Source organism: Corvus hawaiiensis, chromosome 7, assembly GCF_020740725.1.
Source record: "Corvus hawaiiensis isolate bCorHaw1 chromosome 7, bCorHaw1.pri.cur, whole genome shotgun sequence".
Lineage (NCBI taxonomy): Eukaryota > Metazoa > Chordata > Aves > Passeriformes > Corvidae > Corvus > Corvus hawaiiensis.
In genome coordinates, this window is record NC_063219.1 from 40493823 (window position 1) to 40517410 (window position 23588).

General features: G+C 40.9%; 2 protein-coding genes across 10 annotated transcripts in view; one reads left to right on the forward strand and one right to left on the reverse strand.

Moving 5' to 3' along the window:
• TANC1 (tetratricopeptide repeat, ankyrin repeat and coiled-coil containing 1) overlaps positions 1 to 9726 on the forward strand; it is a 66550-nt gene extending 56824 nt beyond the window's left edge. For 6 of the 7 annotated variants that reach the window (XM_048309945.1, XM_048309942.1, XM_048309943.1 and 3 more), the window contains 5 exons: positions 629 to 761; positions 1572 to 1663; positions 2091 to 2237; positions 2728 to 2828; positions 3699 to 6230. In XM_048309945.1, coding sequence (XP_048165902.1) covers positions 629 to 761; positions 1572 to 1663; positions 2091 to 2237; positions 2728 to 2828; positions 3699 to 5055 — 1830 coding nt within the window. In that variant the 3' untranslated portion in view covers positions 5056 to 6230. Of the gene's footprint in view, positions 1 to 628; positions 762 to 1571; positions 1664 to 2090; positions 2238 to 2727; positions 2829 to 3698; positions 6231 to 6831; positions 6964 to 8180 lie in introns of those variants that run through there. The other variant, XR_007204873.1, reaches the window with a different exon arrangement.
• On the reverse strand, positions 6432 to 23508 carry WDSUB1 (WD repeat, sterile alpha motif and U-box domain containing 1). Of its 3 annotated transcripts, none has more exons than XM_048309949.1 (11): positions 23430 to 23508; positions 20705 to 21120; positions 17302 to 17486; positions 14378 to 14470; positions 13580 to 13673; positions 13284 to 13317; positions 11540 to 11580; positions 11351 to 11457; positions 10243 to 10422; positions 8139 to 8279; positions 6432 to 6841 (listed from the first exon to the last, which is right to left on the reverse strand). In XM_048309949.1, the coding sequence occupies exons 2-11, from the start codon at positions 21100 to 21102 to the stop codon at positions 6687 to 6689; spliced, it is 1428 nt and encodes a 475-aa protein (XP_048165906.1). In that variant the 5' UTR covers positions 21103 to 21120; positions 23430 to 23508; the 3' UTR covers positions 6432 to 6686. The 3 variants fall into 3 exon arrangements, with proteins under 3 accessions (XP_048165906.1, XP_048165905.1, XP_048165904.1); XM_048309948.1 differs by lacking the exon at positions 23430 to 23508 and adding an exon at positions 23143 to 23293; XM_048309947.1 differs by lacking the exon at positions 23430 to 23508 and adding an exon at positions 22806 to 23293.
• Positions 23509 to 23588: the final 80 nt, after the last annotated feature.

The window sequence follows — 23588 nt, forward strand, 5'->3', positions numbered from 1 at the left end:
TCTGTTTCAGGTGCTGCTGTGGCATGGAACTCGCTGTAGCACTTTGTCCCATTCAGCCTTTGTCTGAATTAACTTGAAAATAAGCCATCGGGTTCCTTAGTGACTTCGGTAGTTTTCAGATACTGTGTGTGTTTTTGCAGGTGACACTGGGTACTCAAGACACTGATGGGGAATGAGGGGTGTCCAGGCTCCTTCCTGTCCCTGCATTTGCTGTAGGTCATTGTGCTGCTGTGGTGCCAGCTTCCGTTTCCATGGCCAGACTGGTCCCTTCAGTAGGTCTGTGCTCAGCCACTGGCCAGGCTGGGACAGGGGCAGTGCCAGTGAAGAGGTCCTTGAGTATGGCTGTGGGTCGTGGGGCCTGTCCATGGGCAGGACTGTTGGTGCCTCTTCCCTTACAAGATCGCTGCTGGTCGCACTTGGGCAAGTAATGGTTACAGGAAAGAACTACTACTTCCCTCCAACCTGCCCATGCTACGGTGCCCTCAGTGGACTTTAGATGGCTGTACTGTACTCTGCACCATATGCTCACTGTGTTTCAAAGAAGATTACATAGTACCTAAAATACTTAATTGGTCTGCCTTTCCTACCAAAAGCCATGTTACACGGCATGTCTTACTTCTTCTCCCAGGTGCAGTATTTGGTGGAGAAAGGAGCAATGATTGAGCACATGGACCACAGTGGCATGAGGCCGCTGGACAGAGCGATTGGCTGCCGCAATACCTCAGTCGTGGTCATGCTGCTGAGAAAAGGAGCTAAGCTAGGTTAGTGAAACTGCCCTGCACCAGGAGAAACAACTGGATTCTGCTCTGCCAGAGTTAGTTATCTCTGTAAAACAGGTTAAGTAACTCAAAACACCAGATTTTTGCAGGCTGTCTGGTTTGCAGATGCCCACTCAAGGGAAACTGTCTCCTCCCCTTTAAAGGCAGACACGCAAGACTTGCTTTACAAGTGAGGAAATGCAAGGACTTTTATTCTGCTCCTTCTTTGATGTGTGCTGATGGTGAGGTTTGGAGGAGTCACTGTATATGGTTACCCTGCTTTAATATATTTAAATAAGAAAATTATGATTGTGCTATTACTGATAAATAATTCTGACACTATTAATGATTTAAATAACATTCTTCTAATAAACTATAGAATTGTGTATTTTTGCACAGGGTAGGCCAAAAAAATATAAGTCCTGTATTATCAGTAGGCAAGTACATGGTGCAGTTGTGTATGTGATAATTATTGAATATTTAGTACCTTTGAATCACTAGTTCATATTATTTGGGTAGTAAGTATGATCAATACAGGTCTCTACTTAGGCCTGAATTTAATTGTGACTTCTATACATTCCTACACAGGGGTGAAATGTATCAGACCATGTAATACCTGGCTGCTGTCCAGGTGGTGTTGGTGGGGGCATAGATGTATTTTAAATGTGTACACCCTAATTACAACTACAATAGTAATACTGTTTCCATGTAGGTGGAATATGTACTGAAGTAAGACCAGGCTTTCTACTGTGGTAGACAGCAGAAATTCACTTCCTTCCCTTTTGTCAGAGACCCTTAAAATTTAACTTGCAGGAAATGCAGCATGGGCAATGGCCACCTCCAAACCTGATATTCTCCTGATTCTTCTGCAGAAACTGATGGACGAAGGAAATACACTGTATAAAGTAGGTAGATTTTTATTTTTTTCTGACAGCAGAACACTGGACTTCTGCCTGAAGGTAGACTGAATGCCTTTATGCCTCCTTTTCAACTATATAATCTGGTATATTACTATTCTGTTCAAAATGAAACAAGATCATACATGATTATTTTCTGGTACTAGTAGTACATATTAGGGCAAATATTACCCACACCACATACCATTAAGCATTTGAGTTCAGAAAGAAACACAAATTCTGGTTAATATGCAGGTTCTCTCACTGTGCTTGTCTGACAGTATAGTTCATACTGTGTATATTTATTAAAAAACCTGTCTCTGTGTTTTCTACTTGAAGAGCACCTCTTGGTAGATGTCAAATATAAATACGCTTTTTTGCAACAGTATTGAAATATTAAAAGTTTGTGAAAAACCTCGTTCCCTAAAATTTGCAGAAAGGCAAGATGAAGGAAGCAGCACAGCGCTATCAGTATGCATTGAGGAAGTTCCCAAGGGAAGGGTTTGGTGAGGAAACGAAAGCCTTCACTGAGCTGAGAGTTTCGTTATACCTGAACTTGTCACGATGTCGCCGCAAAACAAATGTAAGCTCTTGCTGTTAGTCTGCTGCCTCTCTGGCATTGGGAATCTGAGACTTACATCCTACTCCATTGTGGGGTTGTACGTGGACATCTATCTGTGCTATTTTAGAATCCTTTTCACTATATCCTGATTTTGGGCTTTATTATGTCAATCAATGGGTGGCTTATAAGATGAGGGCATGTTGCTGTGGGGGATCTATTACAGCTGGTCTCACATCATGCAGTTATTTTGGAATGATGAACTGCTGGACCTCTGTGGTACTTTTAAAAGACTGAATGGAAAACACCGCCACCACCCTTTGTTATCACGCAGCACAAGCAGGTGCCATGGTTGTGCTCATGTGTGCTTTGAGAAAATACCTGCTCTTGCTGACTGGGGCAGGAGCCTCTGCCACGTGTGCTGACTATCCTCCTGGAGCCAGAGCACGACCCCAGAGCTTGCAGCTTGCTTTGACTGTCGCTGTGTAACGAGCATGTTTGATTCCATTATCAGGATTTTGGTATGGCTGAAGAGTTTGCTACCAAAGCCTTGGATCTGAAACCTAAGTGTTACGAAGCCTATTACGCCAGAGCACGAGCCAAGAGGAACAGCAGGTACTGTTTGATTCTGTGCATCTGTCTGAACAGATTTTTTTTTTAAACTTAGCATTTTTAATAACTTGTTCTTTTCTGCTAGTTATATTTCAAATTTGCAAATAAAATATTATTTTTAGTGCACTTTGCATCTGTACTAGGTCTCTGTATCAGATAAAGCCAACCACATTCAAATAGCAATATTGAATACTCTGTAAGTACTTACAAGGCAGTCCAGAAAGTAACAAATTGACTTGAAGAGGGATTATTTTAACAGTGAGTGGGTCTGCTTCTCCACCTGACACAGCAGAATGTGGCCAGCAGTGTGCCACCCAACTCCAGCATTTCATTATTTATTGCCAAGTTTACAATTTTTTACCCACTGCTATGATAGACAGAATATGATGAATCATTAGCAGTTGAAGATAAAAAACAAGAGGAGAGAGAAGGTCTCTCGTTAGGTTGGAAAAAAAACTATAGTGGTGTAGCTGAAGTACAGGAAGAGGTGCCTTTTTGATTCACCATGTTTTTTCTAAACGTGTCAATAAATGGTCACAAAGCAGAGTTCAGCAGGTTCCCTACTCTGGAGGTAACTGTGAAGAGCTTCTGAGACAAAGTGTCAGTTCCTGGTGTTCCCAGCAGAGAGTTCTCCTGCCTGCCTTCATGGGGTGTCAGGATACTGGAGAGAAGGGCTCAGCGTTGGGTCTGTACTTCCACCCTAGTTATGAATTTCCTGAGGTGGAGAACTTCTAGTTCTTATTTGTCACCACCTGCAGCAGGAAACAACTAATCAGGATATTTCACTGCAAGGGTGGAGCTGGACTGGGACAAACCTGGCTGGGACTCGGATTTGCCCCAGTTTTCACTGTTTACTTATTTCTTCCTGAACAGAAAACTACTTGCTGCTCTCGCTGATCTACGGGAAGCCACTCAGCTGTGTCCCAGCAATCAGGAGATAAAACGTCTCCTGGCTCGGGTGGAAGAGGAATGCAAACAGTTCCAGAGAACACAGCAACAGAAGCATCACTCTCCACAGCTACTTGAGCAAGCCAACAACTCTGATAATGAGGAGGAGGGCATTGTACCAGGTGTGAATGATAATTTTAATCTTCAAGACAGGGACGATGAGCTGCCACACCCCAATGAATCTGTTTCCCCTCCACAAAGGCTGCAGTGTTCCTCAGCTGCTTCATTATTTAGCAGGACCCTTCAAGAAGACGTTCAGAAAGCTCAGTCTGTGTCCCCTCAAAGCAGAACAAGCAGTAAGTACCTGAGAGAGCCAGGCTTGATCATGCAGCCAACAAAGCAGGCACAGATTGTAAAAACTAATCAGCATTTGAGCTCCATCCAGCCTGGATCGAAACCAGGAAGCAGTCAATGTAGCACCAAGACACAATCGTCTTTGCAGCGTCTTCCCCACAGTCCCTTGCCCATCCGGCAATCTAGAAGTCAACATGCGGATGGGACAAGCACGTCGTCATCTGGAAGCATTTCCACAGATCCCACTGCTGAACTGTACAATGAGAAGTTTGTGTCGGGCCAGCATTTGCATCCACAGCATCATGAGACTCTCTCTTCTCGTTCTTTTGCCAGTAAATCTAAACCTGCTGACACATCAACAGCCTCTGCTCCAATGCATTTCAGTGACTCAAGGCAGCAAAGCCCTGTACCCAGTGGTGGCTCTTCTCCATCCAGTAGTGTGATTCTTGCCAGCTCAACAAGCAGTTTCACTTCAGCCAGCAGTTTTTCAGGGAGTGTTAAGGGGCTGGGCCCAGATGTTCGACTCAAGGAGACTAACATCAGTCAAGCTCAGGGTACTGAGCACCGACCTCGCAATACCCCATTTATGGGAATCATGGACAAGACTGCAAGGTTTCAGCAGCAAAACACACAATCTAGTCGCACTTGGCACTCTCAGGCATCCGATGGATTATCCACATACATTGCTTCTGCAGGCATTCAGCCCTCAAACTTCGAGCAGTTCTCAGTTAAACACTACTCAACTAAAGCATCCTGTGCAAGTGCTGCCCTGGGAGACGGCAGCCAGAGCAGCATGCAAGTGAAAGAACGTGAGGAGCTCACATGCCAAATCCCTCCCCACTGTACAGACAGCAGATCATCCAGCCAAGGTTCTCATCTACATCCTGATGCTGTAGCCAAACTGCCATCCCACAGCACTCAGGATGGCCACCTCAGTCACGTCACCAAGGCAAAACCAAAGCGATCATTCATTGAATCAAATGTATAAATACTATTCTGTACATTGACAGGGTAGACCTGGGTCACAACATCACAGGGTCTGACTGCTCTACAAAACAGTGACTGGCTGGGCCCCAGGGAGCAGTCTTTAATGGGATACAACCACTTCCAACTGTTCCTACCATCACAGGGCAGTGACAGTAACTGGAATAACGTATTTGTGTAGAAAGACTCAGTTAGGGGTTGTCCTAGGAGCTTGAGCAGAGAAATCCTTTCCATTACCTTTTACCATTAAATAAGCATTTCCTTTCACATAGGGCTTCAGTCTTGGCTTTTGGTTCTGTTGCATCTCACACACAGTACTCGTGCCTCTCAAATGCTTATGTCTCACAGCAGTGCTGAGGGAGATAATCTGCTGCAGAATACCGAGATCTGTACATGCATGCTTTTTTTTTTTTAAATCAAAGTATTTTATCACTTTTCTAGCGGGATCTAATTTGGGTTGCATGTTGTACATTTAGGAAGCATAAATAATTTGTGTATGAGTAAACTATAAGCAGCCACGCTTTGACATGTAAATATAACTTTTAGTAACTAGAAGGAATCAAATAAAGTGAGTGACATTTGCATGTGTATTGAGAGGCTTTGACCATATTGGTTATTGCACTGAAGAACACAATATTATGGCCTATTAACAATAATCGCACTTTATATAGGGTATCTAATCACCTTTGGGTGCTATCTTAAAGCAAAATGATTTATTGTTTATTTGTGAAAAGGTACAACAGCTAAATGCTTAGTAAATGTTTTTATGGGAAACCCAAGAAAGGGATGGAGTGAACGTGAAGGTGTGAAGAAAGTGTATGTGCAGTTGCATGACAGGATGAAGTTGAGAAGGGTTTTTTTTGAGGAAATAAGGTTTTTTATTGGCAAGAACATTCTGAAAATGAACGGCTGCAGTGACATTCCTATGAGTGCAATTCAGTTGGAGTGCTCAGCTTTATACTCTTCCCATCATGCTTGATTACAGTGTTCTGTGTACATTGTAAACAGCTGTACCCAGCTCTACAAATCTTTTTTGAGTTTGCATCATTACACTTTAGCTTATTTATTGTTTACTGTTTCTTTGATATTTTGTACAAGTCCTATATTAGTCTTGTCCTGTAGTTCTATTTTTGCACAGCTACTGTACTCTTTCCATACAAAATAAAGATTATTAATATACCTGTGGGATGAGATGCAGTTCCTGACAGTTACAGGAGAAACACTCTCCCAGCTTTTCCAACTACATGTCCACTAATGGGGAACAGAGAAAGATACATTTTGGTTTGTTAGAGTAGAAAAAGAAATACAGATCCTATACTTCGCTATTTCTTACCTTCTGAAAGACTGACTTGGCAAGGTGAAGACTCAAAAACTCATAAATGTAGTAAAAATTTTAAGAAAACTTTATTTGAAAAACTGAGTTTGAGTACTTCATTCTTTAACAGAAGTACCACAAAGTAGAACTACCAGGAACTTAAAAAAGTTTTCCTAGGAGTTTTGTGAAGGTTGAACCAGCCACAGATCAAAACAGAAACACAACTTTTTCTTTCCATTTGTTTCTGATACAATTAATTCCTTTAGCTGCATAAAATTTCAATTCATTTTAAGAAACAATTTCAAAATTCAGTGGTTTAACTACTTCTGCTGAGTCTCTAGCCAGCGACTAATGGCCATTTTTAGTGTCCTGTTTGGTGTGAGCATAAGAGAGTGGAGAGGAAGGTTCGTCATGGGACTAGATCGTCTATTGCTGATCCAGTTTTCCATTGCTTCCCTTTCATAGGAATAGCCATCTGCAAAGAAACCAACAACAAAAGCTCGTATTACAGAGGCTGTGGCACTGGGCAGATGTTAGCTTTTTAACTGTAAAAGGGAAGAAAGGAAATATGTCCAAACAGGAAAATTGAGATCTAGAGTAAGTACATTGTATGTGAAATCTTTACTGTGGGTATAAACAGTTCAGGCTAGTTTCATGTATCTATCGCTGCCTGCAAAGTACCAAAATATATTATGCACATGTTAAATAAGACTTTTTTTTCAGTTTGAATGATCCATAATGTGAAGTAAAAGCTCATTACCATCAATTGCCTAACACAGCTAAAGTTGCCTGCTGCTCTGCTGAACAGGGGGCTTGCCCACCTGGCTGAGCCAGTGCTGAGCTGCGCCTCTACAGAGCCCTCACAACCTGGCCAGGTTCTGGACTTTGGCTCTGAAGGGTTGGTAGCTGAACAAGCTGTTCCTCAAAGAACAGAAATCAGGCCCCAGCTAAGTGTCAGCTGGCACAGTCACCCAGGAGTATCTCTGGTGGAATATAAACCTGTGCCCTATGCCCCTCCTCTAATGCAGGGCTATACTCTGTCTCCTTACTCTTTATTGAATAAATCCATCACTCCAGCAGTTAGCAAATGTCTTTATATTTTGACCATTTTAATTCTCAGAAGTCTGCCCTAATACCTCAGACCTGGATGAAGTCAGTCACTATTTACAGAGCAACACAAATAATACACTGATCTTCTGATGCTTGTATGCTCTTCCTTCCCTGTCCCCCCCAAGACTAGAGCTACAAAACACTAGTTCTTCATAAAATGTTTTCACTACATAATATCTTACACTCCTGGCATATTACAGTTCTAAGGGTTTGGTGAAAGGAGTCTCATTCTGTACAAACTTTTAAGTAAGTGCCCTAGAGATAGTGTGCTATGCATAGTAACAAGCCTGGGGTTTTGGTGGGCGGGGTGGGGAAATTGGGTGGGTTGGTTGGTTGGTTTGCTTGCTTTTTGTCCCACTGAATGCAAAATTTCATTTTGCACTTACTGAGCCAACACTGTAATTAGGCTTGTAATTATATTGACAAGGCACATAAAGGGAGGCACATTAAAAAAAGGAAAAGTTGCTCGATACGGTATTTCTCTCTGTATCAGAGCTGTAATTAGCAAACTAAACATTTACCATAATTCTGGTTTGTTGCAACAGCTATTTAAAGTAGTTTATCTTTCTAAGCCTGATGATAAGATAGGTGTGGGAACACAAAAAGAGGCCTATCTTTACCCTCAAGTAATTAGTTTTAATCCATGTCATGTAAAGACATACCTGTGGCAATGACAGGATCGTTCATAAGCTCTCTTGTTATAGGACATAGGAACTCATCAGGAACAGGAACAGAAACCGAGATCATTGTCATCCTCAGTTCTTCAATTTTCTGGAGAACTTTACTGCGCTGGCCTAGAGACTCTGAAAAATTATTTGTACATGAAGTGAGCAGCACAGACAGGTAAGACAAAGAGGTCAGGTCTTGGAATAGTCAGCAGCTGTGTCACAGGAGACATTGCTCCATCTCACCACTCCCCTAAACCAAAAGCCTGCAGCCAGGCCCGGCCCCCACTCCCGTCAGCTCTGCCATAGGCTGTCTGTGCAACAGAACTTGGAGGAGTAATGAAAGCAACCAGTAAAACCAGTGCAAGTGCAGCAGAGCCATGGCAGAGCAGTGGCCTGACGCACAGTGCAAGTGCAACGCTGCCCTGCAGCCACACCCTGGCACGGGACACTGCAGATCTGGCCCTTGGGATGGGACAAAGCAGTACCAGTGGGAAGGTACGGCTGTGCACAAGTGCTGCCAGCACCTCCAAAGAGACTGGATTTCCCTTCAGCCCCTTCACTTCAGCGTTTGATACACCTGGCAATGTCCACCTCTGTTACACTACACCTGCTGTACAGTACTGCTGTCTAGGGCTTACAAAGGCACAGCTGAAAGACACCTGAGCCTGTGTTTTTTAAAAGAACACTGATGTTCTCCAAACTGCAGAGACTGTACTTGTAGAGTTCTTTAGCAAGATCTTAGGTCACATTCTTAGAGCAAAGGAAACAGGTTATCAAGGGGAGAAAGGACATGCTCATTCAAGCATTTGTAGACTCCTAAAATTTAGTTGAACAGGAATTTGAGTAACACTGAAAATCTTGTTCATTTTAGGCAGACAGTATTTTCCTACTTTGTAAATGCTTGAGCTATGGCATATAGAGAGCAATTTTTCAAGTCAGATACATGAGGCCATAATTTCTATACCTTTGTTGATTTCTTTCCCCAGAGAACTCTCTTTGTAGCATGTTATTGGTCACACTACATTCAATTCCCACAGAACTTTCTAGTCAGCATTATCTGATTAGCCTCAGCTGGCAATTGCTGCAACAAAGTTTTAGGCTATTTCAATGCTAAGGAAATGTTTGCATAAACTGAGGAAGCCAAGTGTCTTTCATGGATAACAATTCCTGACAAATTCCCAGCATCTCTGTTATTTCTAGACTTCAACAAAGCCAGCTGGTACACAGAGATAACATGATCCAATATAGACCAATTCCACACACACACAAAACAAAAAAGGGAGCAGTCTTTCTACAATGAATATCCAACTGTACTTTTTAAAAGGTTTCTTACTTCATTCAGCCTTTTCTTATACTTGTCCTCACTTTGACAAACGTATTAGCACCTAATTTACACCTAAATCTGGCCATCAAAATTAATAGAGAACTTGTATTTTGAAAGCTTCAGTGCAGTTCACTATCCCTAAATTTCTTATTTCATAATAACCACTGCGGAATTATTACTAATATGGTGCTTCCTTGTGATTTCTTCTAAAATGCAATCAGTTTTGCAATAAAACAACAGGACAATGTATGAACTTGATGTATTAGAAAGCTTTTCTTGATCCTTACCAAAAGTCATCATCAAATGCACACTTCAGAATTTAACTGTTCAAGGCTGGTGAACACACGCTATTCTAAATGTGGCACTTTTGCAGGCTGACAGGAAAAACTATAGACCACCCGATTTACCAAAGTGAGAAACATGAATTGTAGAGAAAAACTGAAATTCCTTTTCCACAGCTTAATAATACAAGATCAAGAAAGGAAAATAGAAACAAAATCAGGTAAGACTATTCAACAGCATCATTAATAGAAGTGCACTGTATGTCTCCAGGGATGAGAGAACACACACACACACACACACACACACACAACACAAAAAAAGGAATACTGCGGACAATGTAACACTAGGGGATTTTTAACAGCCCTGGAAATGAAATTAAAAAGGCATTTCAGGGGGAAAAAAACCCCATGTATGGAATTCCTAACCTGCTTTCATTCCAACGTTTCAAAGTGCTCTAGAGATTAAAAACTAGTTGGATTTCAGTACTCTTACCAATTTTTAATTCATTAGCAAGACTTTCCTTAGTAAGATTCAGTAGTTCCTTGCCGTCAATATTATTCATTTTGAAAAGGCCAACAAAGTCTGCTAAATCCTGTGCACAGAGCCAGGCTGAAACATCATCCTCTGACCAGTCCTCAACAGCCACCTTTGATTCATTTTCTATAGTATCTCCTTTGGAAATGGAAAAGAGTTAAAAAACAAAACAAACAAAAAACCAAATTAAAACCAAACAAACAACACCTTCCCCCTCCCCCCCCAAAAAAAACCACCTCACCACAACCGCCAAAAAACAACCAATAATGAAATTCTCAGTTCAAAGAAACAATGTCATTAATGGACCCTATTTTTAAGTGTTCTCAGTGCTATACATTCTTCATCTAATGAAAGAAATGTTAGACATTATTTTGGGAGGGAGGGCATTAATTTGGGTTTGCCTTTTACCTTCCAATTTTCAAAGTTTAGAGGAATTTAATCTCTTAGATGCCTATATTTCTGTCAAATTTGAATTGAACAACCAACCAGAGAAGTGTTAGCAGACACCGGAATCAACTCGTACCTCCTTAGAAGGCACACTGAAGTCCGAACCTCCTGTTGTGCTGTGAACAAAGACATGTTCCTTTGTTCCACAAATTTTAGGTGCTTATGCAATTTCTACCATTAGTTATCCTATACTAATGGTACTAACGTCATTTGTACAATTAGTTTTTCACCTGTAACAACTGGTAAGGTGCATTTGTAATTGACAATTACGCTTGCAATTAGCGGATTTTCAACTCGTCACAAATTATAGGTGTTGAAGAAGTCTTTCAGCACTCTGACAATAATATTCATCTCTTAAATACTGTCCAGAGCAATTGCAAATATCAGAAAAACAGATACAGCAAATTAATAAAATTAAGATACATCTAGGATATTTTTCTTTACAAAATAACAAAAAGAGAATACCTCTTTTGGGCATTGATCAGGTCAATTAGAAGATAAAAAACATGCACACAATCCTGAGGTTACACATCAAGTGCAGATCAGAATGTGGGATTTTTGCATCTTCAAACGGTATTTTGAATTTAAAGAACAGACTACAAATACTTCACACACTGACCTGCACAGGGTTGCATAAAGTCAAGCTGCCATATGTGCACAGTTTTATCCATTGAACCTGTGGCAAGTAAGGGACTATGTGGTGCAAAAGCACAAGTTGTAACATATCTACAAATAAAAAAACAGTGTGAAAATTTGAGAAAAGGATTTAATTTATTTATGAAACAGAATAATCATGCTGATTTCTTACCTGGTATGCTGAGACAAAGTATGAAGGGTATTGCCAGTACTCTGTAAAAGAGATTTTTGTGATTCTAAATCTTAAAGAATAAAAAAAAGTTTCTTCACTTCTATGCTTCCTTTCAAAATAAGGAATATTGCTTCTTGAAAGGTGACAGAAGTTACCTTCAGAAAAGTTACACAACCCTGACAAAGCTGATCAGCACCAGAGTCAGAAATGCAACCTGAATTTCCTGCTTGAACCCCCTGTTCAATTCCCTGGAGCACTGCTACCCTGCACAATCAGCCAGCATGGAACATGAAGGGAGAGCAGTGCCAAAAACACTAACTGAATTAAATCCATATTGGCTGGTTGGTTGTGTAGATAAAGACATTTCTTCCACGAATCTTGTATTAGAGATGACCAAAAGGGTCAATGTGAGGGTCAACCCACAATCATTCAACTGGACCAATAATTAACCACACCTATTTGGCCTATTCTCCTATTTGACTACTAAATACCACTAAAAAACCAAGTTCCTGAATTTTGGCAGTTTCAACTTACTATTGAAAGATCTTCTCTCCAATGAAAAATACCATTTTTTTTGACAGGTACAGACAGGTTGGAAGAATGATGAGCAAAGTTATTCTGAATCACTAATTGATCAATCAGTACTCCAGTATTTTCAACTGTCCAACATGATCAAAATGCCCTAATACTGGTTGAAATCTCTCTCCCTCGCACAAAGGTTTATTGTCACCACTTTTCCCCAGACAATCACAGGATGGTTGAGGACCTCTGGAGATCATCTAGCCCAACCCCCCTGCTAAAGCAGCATCACCTAGAGCAGGTGTCCAGGCAGGTTTTGAGTATCTCCAAAGGAGAATCTTACAACTAGAAAAGTTATTGTCCCATTTGATAAAAACCTAAGGCCACAAAAGCTGATGAACAGTATTAAGAAATACTTAGGCTGTGGTTTCCTTCATCTTTCAATGTTCTGAGGCTCCAAAACTCTAGAGGACTTCTACCTGTCTAAACTTCAAATTACTAAAATAACTGGGCCAAAAACTGTGCAGGTATCATATTAGTGATTTTGGTGAAAAACTTTAATGCAAATTTAAAAATTGTATCAATACAATAGGTATGTGCAGAGCAAGCTGAAGAAGCTTAAAACTTGTTCATCCTTCATTTTCAGCAAAATTATTATTTTTAATACTATAACGTACTAAAGATATATACCACTTAGAGGTGACTCACAAAGGATGTAACAACATTATTACAGAAAATGCTTCAACAATATGTTTTAAAGACATTGTATTACTATAAAAAATTTCTTGAATTCTTTATTATGCTTCTATTTTATGTGCACTTTACATATAACTACAGAATTTCTATGATCACCATTCCTGATTTTATGGTACAGTCCTTCTTGCTTTGGAAGCTAAGCTAAAGTTAGGATAACAAAAAAATCCTTCCGCTTCAATATGAAACTCGTAATACTTTTAAGTATGGAATTAATTGAGTAATACCCTACTGCAGAGAAATCAACTGACAAATCCTCACCATGTAAATAAAAAGTGAGAAAGACTGATCAGCTCTCAGGAGATATTTTTCCTTAGACTCCTTCCCCTCCAACCCCCAAATGCACGTAAATATTCTGGCTTAATATCATTTGTATTCTTTAATATTTTTTCATTTATAAGACCCTGCAGAAGCAGTGCTGATATTTAAAGACAATAACCCAAGATATGGTCTTGTATTATGCTATACTTACAGTTTCATAGATTATGACACACTTGTCCACAGACCTTAAAAAAACCACATTGACATTAAAATGATGCAGAGAGGGAAAAGGAAACTGTTTCATTAAGCTTTTCCACAACCCGAGATTTCAAACTCAATCACCTACTAGATACAGACTGATTGTAAAGACACTTCAACAGCTCTAGAGGTCACAGAACTATTCCTTAATTACTGGTATTAAATATTTAGAAATCTTTTGCAATTTCTGTTTTAAAATACTGAAGTGTGAACCTGGACAGACAGACATTTCAACAAGGTGTTGCTTACCCTGAGACTATCATCTGTCCATCACAGGAAAATGCACAAGCCAGAACTGGGGCAGTGTGTCCATTCAGTGTGCATTTATATTTTAACTCAACACCTAAAAATACAAAAAGTAAATCGTTACATATGGCCATATTTGACAAGGTATAACACGAGCTGCTTTAAGAAGCCCAAAGCTCCACCAAGATGTGACTCTGTGACATACTGTTTACAAAAAAGGGGATAAAAAGACCGTGGAGACAACTTCCCTTTTAATATCTCCAACTGTCTCACTTTGTAGTCCTAGCACGTCTCACAAGATTTTAGATAATTAAATGTGTATCTGTACATACAGTATTAATCCTTACATACTTTTATATAAAAAAGGTTACAGGAAGTACCCACTGAAGATATTTTTGGCAATTTACCTAGTCTCTACATTGCAGTTTTTGCAGGAGCCAACACTGGTTTCTCCAGCTCTTATTCAAGGCCCAGGATATATTGAAATATGAAAGCAAATCTCTCCCTGGCCAGGCAGATTAAGAGGTTTCAACCTATCAACCTGTTGAAAGGCCACAGTATAATTTTTTTTTAATCTTTGCTTTCACTACTTGTTGATAAATAGAACGCTAAATAAAATCTACATGGCACAGCATCACAAGTGCTGAATGCCTTAGCTGTTCTCCAGCTAATAATTAAAAGAAAACTTTCAACTTGTGGTTAGTTTGACTGTGAATCCAGCAGTATAAATTTGATTTTCAATTTAAATTGTCACTGAAGACCTAAGACATTGGTATATTCAAAAAACATTTCTATACAAACCTAAGAAATCTGCAAACAAAATAAGCCAGAGTTTGATCTGATTATCTTGTCCACAAGAAGCCATCTGGAAGTATTTGAATCCATTTTCACTATCTGATAAAATTAAAATACATAAATGGGAGTCAGAAACACTGAAAATAACAGCAGGTCAGTAAACCATATCAGCATAAAAATCATTGCAGAAGTTCTAAAACCGTTTGGACTTAAGAAATAGGTATCATTATATTCTTTCCTGAGTAAGTAGATAAAGACCAGAGCTGTGCTCATATTTTAAGTTTTCTTGATGGTAAATGCTTCATTCCTCTGACTACACCGCTAGAGTCTTTTAACCTAAATTATATGGTTATATCCATTTTTTCTACAGTTCAGTACTTCTCAAAATTAACCACATATGCATGTACAAAATTTGAGAGTATCTGACAGGGAATTTTCATACTTTTACATGTTCAACTTTTCATTTTTATAAATTGACATTTCATGACTGCAGTCCAGCCAAACACACAGTAAATACTGCATTAAATATTAAATACAACAATAATAGTTCAATAGCTTTCCCCTCTTGATTCAGTGGCTATGAACATTTCTGAATTATCATGTTCCATGAGTGGACTGTTAGATGCATAAGAAAGTGGTTGGATGATTGCAACCTGAAGGTAGTGGTCAATGGCTCAGAGTGCCAATGGAGCAGTGGCTCCCTCAGGGCTCTATACTGGGACCAGTGCTATTTAGTATCTTCATTAATGACACAGAAGGGAGCAAGTGCACCCTCAGCAAATGTGCAGGTGACACACCAGAAGGACAAGGACCTGGGAGAACCCCAGAGGGGCCTGGACAAGCTCAAGCGCTGGCCCATGGGAACCTCAAGTGCTGGTGCAGCACGTGGATTGGGGCAACCCTCAGTAACAATCCAGGCTGGGGGACGAACAGGTGGAGAGCAGCCCTGCCAAAAAGGACTTGGGGGGTGTTAGTGAGTGAGAGGCTGTGAACACTGCACCCCTTGCCAGGTTCAATTCCAGCTTCACCTTGGCCTTCCTCACCCTCTCCCTACACAATCATAATTCATGTCTATACTTTTACCAGGTGACATGTCCTTGTTCCCACTTCCTGTGCATTTGCTTCTTGCCTTTTAGCATGACCAGCAGTTCCTGACTCAGCCATGCCAATCTCTTGCCTTCCTTGCCCAGTTTCTTGCTCCTGGGGATCACTGACTCTTGCGCTCAGTAGAAGACATCCCTAAAGATCTCCCTTGTCCCCGAGGGCAGACTCCCAGGGGATCCCACTGACAACCTCCCTGAAGAGCTGGAAGTCTGCCTTCCTAAATTTCAGGAGCCTGACTTTATTCCTTACCTGACCTATATTCCTTAAGATGGCAAACTCTTCCAAACTCCACCACAACTGCTCTAGATCTCATGAGCTCCTAGGCAACTGTGACTGAATCCACTTCAAAGGCAGAAGAACCACCTGTTACAGCCTGAAGCGCAAAGAACCTATCAGACACTCTGGATCAAAACTTGCTCTGAATTAAGCAGGTAAAGAGAGTCTCAATTTAAAACTATCTCTAATTTTACTGGATAAGCACTACTTGTATGCATTTCATGATGTGTTAAATCTGCCAAAAATCCCAGAAGGTTCAACCATTGATGATTAAACAGAAACACACAAAAGGAAATACGCTGACATTCAATAATATATGGATTAAAAAAAAAATCAAGAATGATCATAAATCAGCTGAAACAAATCTCCAGTGTAGGAAATACCTGCTTCATTGCCTGTTTCACTTTATCTTGGCAGAAGGCTGAAGGGTTGGTAATGTAATTTTTAAACCAAGAGAATAATCTCAATATGAAATGGAGTGGTGGAAATTACACTCTGATCTGTTTCAGCTGCAACATGCTTTTTTGCCCTCAGATGCAACTCTTGGTTCATGATGGAGTTATTTGTGTAGTATTTTCACCAAGAAAGGTCCTACACCTTTCAGTGGACACACATTTGTTTGATTTGGTACTGTCAATCACTAATTCTCTGTTCTGAAGTGTATGCTCACATCCTAATTCCTCAGCTTCCTCCTGCTTCTGTCCTGCTTTCTTCCCAACTGCTTCTCCTGTTTTCTTCCTACTCTGCACCACCTCCTTAGACAATGTGGTACACAGACAGCAGTACTTACTGCTGGGTTCAGCACTTGAAGATCCAAGTGGCTGCTCAGCTATAACTTTTGGGGCCTTTGAAAGGGCAGCTTGTGTATTCTGAAAACAAGAGCCTAAATATCTTGATGAAGATCACTCTGTCTCAACAGTAGATCTGGAAAGCATGAAAGTATACACACAAGGTTGTTAAGTTGCTGCATTACTTCCTAAAGCTGATAATGAGGCTTCTGCCCAATTTCCTAACCTTCATTAGAAACAAATGACTGTGTGGTCAAATGCTAAAACAGCTCTAAGATTTCTGAACATCTTCGTGGAATGTAGGAGATTCTGGGCTCATTACTCTCCCAAATTCCTCTAAGTGAGAAAGTCAGGTGCAGGAAAACAGTGTATCTATTAATATTCCACAGCTCAAGCATTTAGCTGATTAGGTTTACAGCTCTCTGCATTGTTTTAATACAGCCCTGTTCCTTGGGAACCAAAGTGTGAAAGAGTCAAGGGTGAATGGTAATCTAGCACTGCATCTTCTAAAATCCTTGTCTGCCACGGGGTAATTAGCTACTCAAAGTTATCATCTTGTTTGTTGACCTAGTACATTCCTTGCCACCAACCTGACCACAACCTTTACTTAAGAATATTCAGAATATTCTAAAACATCAGCTCTTCACAAGGTCATTTGTATCTTGAGCACCAACGGCAAAAAGAATATGAAAACAAGAGCTAGGGAGAAATCAAGTATCTCTTTTTTTATATGTTCCTCCCCTGAAGAGTTGAGTAACTAACCAGATACTGGATGTGAAGAAATATCACAGCAGGTAACACCAAGATCATGTGCTTTTTCATTATACAGGCATCTCATTTTATCATCCCAAATGGTTAAATCACCACTTGTTGATCCAGTGACAAAGAAATTTCCATTGGGAGAAAACGCACAAGCCACCAAAGAACCACCTTTAACATTCCCAGATCTGAAAAGCAAGAGTACACAGGATTTGAATTTAGAGTAGGTAAAGTTCTACAGAAGTGACGTCTCAAATGCAGTCTGATGCAATAAGCCAAACTCAGTGCTAAGTTTTGCACTTTGGAACTAGCTAAGAGAGGAAAGAGAAACTCAAACCAACTATGAAAAGAGAGCAAAATAAGCTCTGCAGCAGGGACCAGACCTGCTCTTTGACTGCAGGAGGAAAAACATGAGATGGCAGCCCAAGGCAATAATTTTAACTGAATGATAAAATAATTTTCGAACTAAAGACAATTTGCATGGATTTAACATTTATAAGGCACAATGCACTGTTAAAATTTTATGGCAGGATACAGTTTAAAAGTCAAGGATAAATACACAACTACCATTAACACAGATTTACATGTACACAAACAAGGGGAAAAAAGACTGACAATTCTTCTCTTCTGTTTTTAGAGACAAAAGAGAACACGTACTAACCCATATGATAAGCTGTAGCTGAGTAGAATACTTTGTGATTTATGATGTGGGGTTAATTTTGAATAACTTGTAAACAAGAAAAAGCAATGCGGAAGAGAAATTCTGTATCTTAACTATGCCAGCCAAAGTACTTTGTAAAACTGATCTTTAAAGAAAATTTCTAGCAGATATGGAAGTGTGGCCAACCCTCAGGAAAGAAGTGGGGTCAACCTGACATCCTTTACATTATCTGATAACCTAAAGTTAATCAAAAGAGTCTCACTCCTTTTAATGGACACCAGATCCAGCCAAGCATGCATAGCTGAGTCTTTAAGTGCAGGGAGAAAATCACAGCTATAAGAAACAGTCACATGGCAAAAAATGTCAGTCCTATTTATGCTGTCATCGTTTTTTGTAGAACAGCTGCTAATTCTCTTTTACTCATAGAAATTTTATTTACTGCCAGGGGTGTCAAACTTAATGTCACAGAAGACAAGTCAATAAATTTTCCTCAGTGTCACACTGAGCAGACTGAGGACCTTCTAAAAAGTATGGTCTCTCTTAATTCTATCACTTAGAATACTATCAAATCCACTACAGTGCTTCCGATTTTTAAATGTACAATCCTTTTTCTTTAGTGCAGCTTTTAAAACTTGCCTTCTTTCACACAAAAAGCTGCAGATTCTGCTCTGGAAACAACAGTAAAATAAATAGCACTGTACATGTTCAGAGCATGGCCAAACACCAGCTTTGCAACTTAACTACTGAAAAGGAGATAGAGAACACTAAGAAATACACACAACTTGCTTTCATGTTGTTCACATCCATCATTGAAATTATTTAAATAGCCATCTTACTTCACTATCTGAACAGTCAATTACAACAGCTGAGCAGATAAGGAGCAAATATTATATATTTTATTATAAATACCATCCATATATTTAGTAAAGTGAGAAAACAGTGTGGTACAATGTTTTCTTCAGCACCAACACAATCAACTGTTTCAAAAGAAACAGAGGACCACACACTGACATTAGACAGTTAACTAACTTCCTCTGACATAATTTTTAAGTACCTTTTTGATTTCTATGTGATATTGATCTCAGCTTTTAAAAACAGGACATGTGCATTTTTCTGTCTGCAATTACAAATGACAATAAAAAAATTCATCAGCTGAAAATACATACACACATACATATCCCAAAATAGATAAAAAGTTAAGCTGACTACTACTGGCCTGTTAACACTCTGAAATGAACTTTTAATAGTTGAAGGGGACAGGATGGGAATGTTCAAGTTTTTTCTTATGTCTCTACAATGAAAACACCAAAGCAGAATAATTTCCGCTTGTAACAACAGTATACCTTCTACATAGTCATTATACATTCACCATTCAACTAGAAGAAAATCAGGACGTAGGTCTAAAACATGCATCACTGCATGAATTAATGGCATACAGTTGTAAGAAATAATGTTTTCATATTTCTGGGTTTTTCCCTTCAGCAACAAGCATTCTGAATAAAACAAATATAACCTCTTCACTAGCAATATCTCAAAACAGATAAACCCTCAGACTTCAGAATACTAATGACTGAGTTGTCCTATTTTTCTTCAAGGAGGAAAAAAGAGGTTATCAGTATCTCTTTACTGTCTGAAAACAAAACCACCATTTCAGTGTTTATTTTCTGTATTACAAAAAACATGGTGGCAAAAATCTGTAAGATTCTGTTCATGGACAAATTTCCAGATTTCAAGTAACTACAATCAATCATTTTTAAACCTGTACAGTTCTGACATAAATCACTACTGTGGAAGGCAAAAGGCAAAGAGGCCACATAAGGAGGGACATGCTTGACAGGGGACTACCAACATCAAACAACTTTGTCTTTCAGAAATAGCTGCTCCCTCAATCCTGAGCACAACATCAGTTCCTCAAATTCTCAACTACTTTTCTAACTTTACAGAGTAATTTAGTTGTGTAATAGAGCCCTAAAACCTAAATAATGTCTTGCTCAAGTACAGATTACAACAACTGGCCTGAAGAATTCACTGAAAGACAGATATGCGGAGGAGGACTTTGAAGATAGCTCTAAGGTTCATGCCTTTAACTGTTCAACACCAATAAATATGCTCATCTGCTTTGTTTCAAATGTTTCTTGGAAACCTATGTGAAATGTTGACTGTCATGCTTAAGTTATTTAGTTAGCTCCAATTCTTTCTGTTGCTTTATGTCTTAAACTACATAGTTTCAGGACAGGTCCACAGTTTCCAAACTGACTGCTGGATTATTATCAAGCTTCCAGGACCTTCCTAGGCTCCAAACTCCCAGTAATAAAACATTTAATTTATACTACTATGTATAATGCAATATAAAGCACACAGTACAGTCAGGCTCCACTAACTATATTATGTATCACAACCTGCTGACTCACCGTTTAGAAACCAGATGCATGCAGTATGCAATGCATCCTCATCTCATGTTAAATCAGTGAAATGAACTTTTAAAAAACCAGGATTTAGATGCAAAATAACTTTGTAAAAATTAAAGCTTCTTGAGTTCGCGTTGTTTAACTTAAAAAACCAAAAAGCTACTCAGCACTTCTCCCTCTCCTACTGATAAATCTCTTGGTCATCTAAAACCTATCCCGTTTCTTTGCGATATCCATCAGCGGTGTAAGTCCGCATATCTTGTATACAGTACAGCATACTACCTGAACTATAATCACTTCAAAACAGAGTATTTGTCAAAAACTTTTTGGCACTCACCGGTAGAGTTTCAACGACTGCACGTTCCAAAGAACCACGCTGCCGTCCGCCGCCCCTGACAGGAGGTAGGTGGCCTGCGGAGAGAAGCGGCAGACCCTGACGGGGCTGGCCCCGGGCTGCTGCAGCACCGCCAGCCTGCGGCCGTCGCGCGCGTCCCACAGCGCCGTGGTGCCGTCGGTGGAGCACGAGGCCAGCGCGCGGCCCGACGGCGAGAAGCAGCAGCAGTGCACAGCGTACGCGTGGCCCTTCAAAGGCGAGTACGGAAGCTCAGTGAAGTTGCTCAAAGAATAAACACGAATTGTTTTGTCCAGGGAACAAGTAGCCAAGCACGATGATGAGAAGGCGCAGTAGTTGACATCATCACTATGATCGGCTAAAGTGCGAATTAATGTCGCCATTTAAAAAAAAATAAAAATCTGAAAAAGAGTTTAACAGCTAGACTTAATTTCCTATTTCATAAATGCAACATATTGCAAAATTCTGAAGGAAAAAAAGAAAGAAAAACTCATTTGCAAAGGTATATTTTTCACCTAGCATTAAGCACAGAATCGCGAAATCACAGACTAGTTTGCGTTGGAAAGGATGTTAAAGTTCATCCAGTCTCACCCTCTGCCATGGGCAGGGACACCTTCCACTATCCCAGGTTGCTCCAAGCCCCGTCCAACCTGGCCTTGGACACTTCCAGGATGGGGCAGCCACAGCTGCTCTGGGCAACCTGTGCCAGGGCCTCACCACCCGCACAGACAAGAACTTCTTCCGAATCTCTAATCTAAACCTACTCTTGGTTTAAATCCATTCCTGTTTTTATCACTGCATGCCCTTGTAAAAAGTCTCTCTCCAGCCTTCTTGTAGCGTGGCTAGAGCACTTTCCAGTGAAGACCGAGACAAAAAAAAGTCATTAAGTACCTCAGCCTTCTCCATGTCTTGGATAACCAGGTCTACTGCTTCCTTTCAGAGAGGGCCCACATTTTTCCTAATCTTCCTTTTATCACCAACATAACTATGGAAGGTTTTCTTATTGCCCCTGACATCCTGTCTGGATTTAATTCCATCAGGACTTTAGCTTTCCCAACCTAATCCCTGACTGCTCAAACAATCTCTCTGTATTCCTCCCAGGCTATCTGTCCTTGCTTGCATCCTCTTCTGTTTTGTTTGAATTTGTCCAAGAGCTCCCTTGTGCTTATTTTCACAGATAGCAACAGTAGTGATGGCAAAACATCAGAGCAATACCATTTACTTGTGTTGCCAATCCAAGGTTTGACCAGACTGACTGAAACATTTAAGTCAAAATGTGAACATTAATTAGGTGATCAGAATCAGAACCTCTCCAGAAAATGCATTTGTTATTACACAGAACAACAAAAGACAATATGAATTTCACATGCATTTTCCCAGGACTTAAAACTACTGGAACCAGTTTAAATTACATCAGACAAGTGATTTATACTGTTGAGGTCCAGCAAATCCCCGAAGAAGTACATTCCAACCAGTTACTCCCCATGCTGCAGATCAGACAAGTTTCCTGAGAATAAGGAAGCACCGAGCCAAAATGAAGTGCCTACAACTCTTAAAAGCTGTTTATAATGAAAAAAACCTGTAATATTATTTATATTTAGTTAACTTAAATAACAGTCTGCTATTAGGTAAGTGCTTCATTCTGAATAATAATTTCAATGCTGAGGCATCTGTGAACAAAATCACATATACTCACACTTTTTTTAACATATAAACATGCACACACACATGTTTGTATGGATGTGGACATGCAAGTATGTATAAATGTATGCACACGTGCATGTATGTAAGCATACATACAGACACAAAGGTGCATAGGTAAGGGCAAAATACTTGTTCTCTTCAGACAAGTGTATGGCACACCGATTCAGTTAAAGACCAGATCACTGAATACTATCTGTTTTAGTCTCAGGATGCTCTGTAGTAGTAGTTTTACTACTACTCTCTTTAAAACCATTAAGCAGATGAAGTAATATCAGTAACACGTCTTAGCTGTAGAAAGAAAATAAACACATTTTCTTCAACTATGAGAAACTGAAGAGTCAGACAAAGCTTGACATCTGGAAAGATGAGCTGAAAAAGGCACCTTGATCTCACTGTCAGGAGACTTTCAGGAGCTCCCTGCAGGAAAGCAAACCTAAGAACAAGACGTTTCCGTATCAATAAACCGACTGAGGGAGCGAGGAGCAGCGGGAGCATTCATCACCAGAGAGATGTTCACCACCACAGCATCACCTCCTCTGGCAGTTACGTATTTTTTTCATAATCCATAAACCAGCAGCACCTGCCCACAGAAAGAGCTACAGCAATTCTCGACGCGGCTGGCAGTCCCTTCCCTATCGCTCTTTCCGCCAGCCTAGCTCCACCCAACCCATCGCGCTGGCGGCGCGGCCGGGACACGCTCGGGAGGTCGGCGGAGTCACCTCGAGCTCCAGTGGCAGGTGGCGGGTGAACAACACTCTGTCCCGGCTGCGCGGGGGCCCCGCGGCCACCAGGCGCGGCCACCCGGCGCGGCCACCCGTCCGGCCGCGCCCGCACCTTCCGCGCTCCAACCGCGGCGCTTCCGGCCTCGGTCACCTCCGCACGACCCAGGGAGCTGCGCACGCGCGGTACCCCCCCGGCCTCCCGGCATGGTACAGCCCAGGCCGACCCACCCCGCTCCGGGCCGCGCCACTGCACGCCGGCCGCGGGGGAGCCGGCGCTGTCTTACCCGCTATCACCGCCGCCGTTGGTCCCGGCCCTGAGGCACCCCGGCCGCGGATCGTGCGACTTTCAGCCCTCCGCGCCCTCAGCTCCGGCCCGCAGCCGCACAACATCCGCCGGCGCTATGGCTGCGTTGGCACGGACCCAGCGTGGGTGCGGGCGGGGC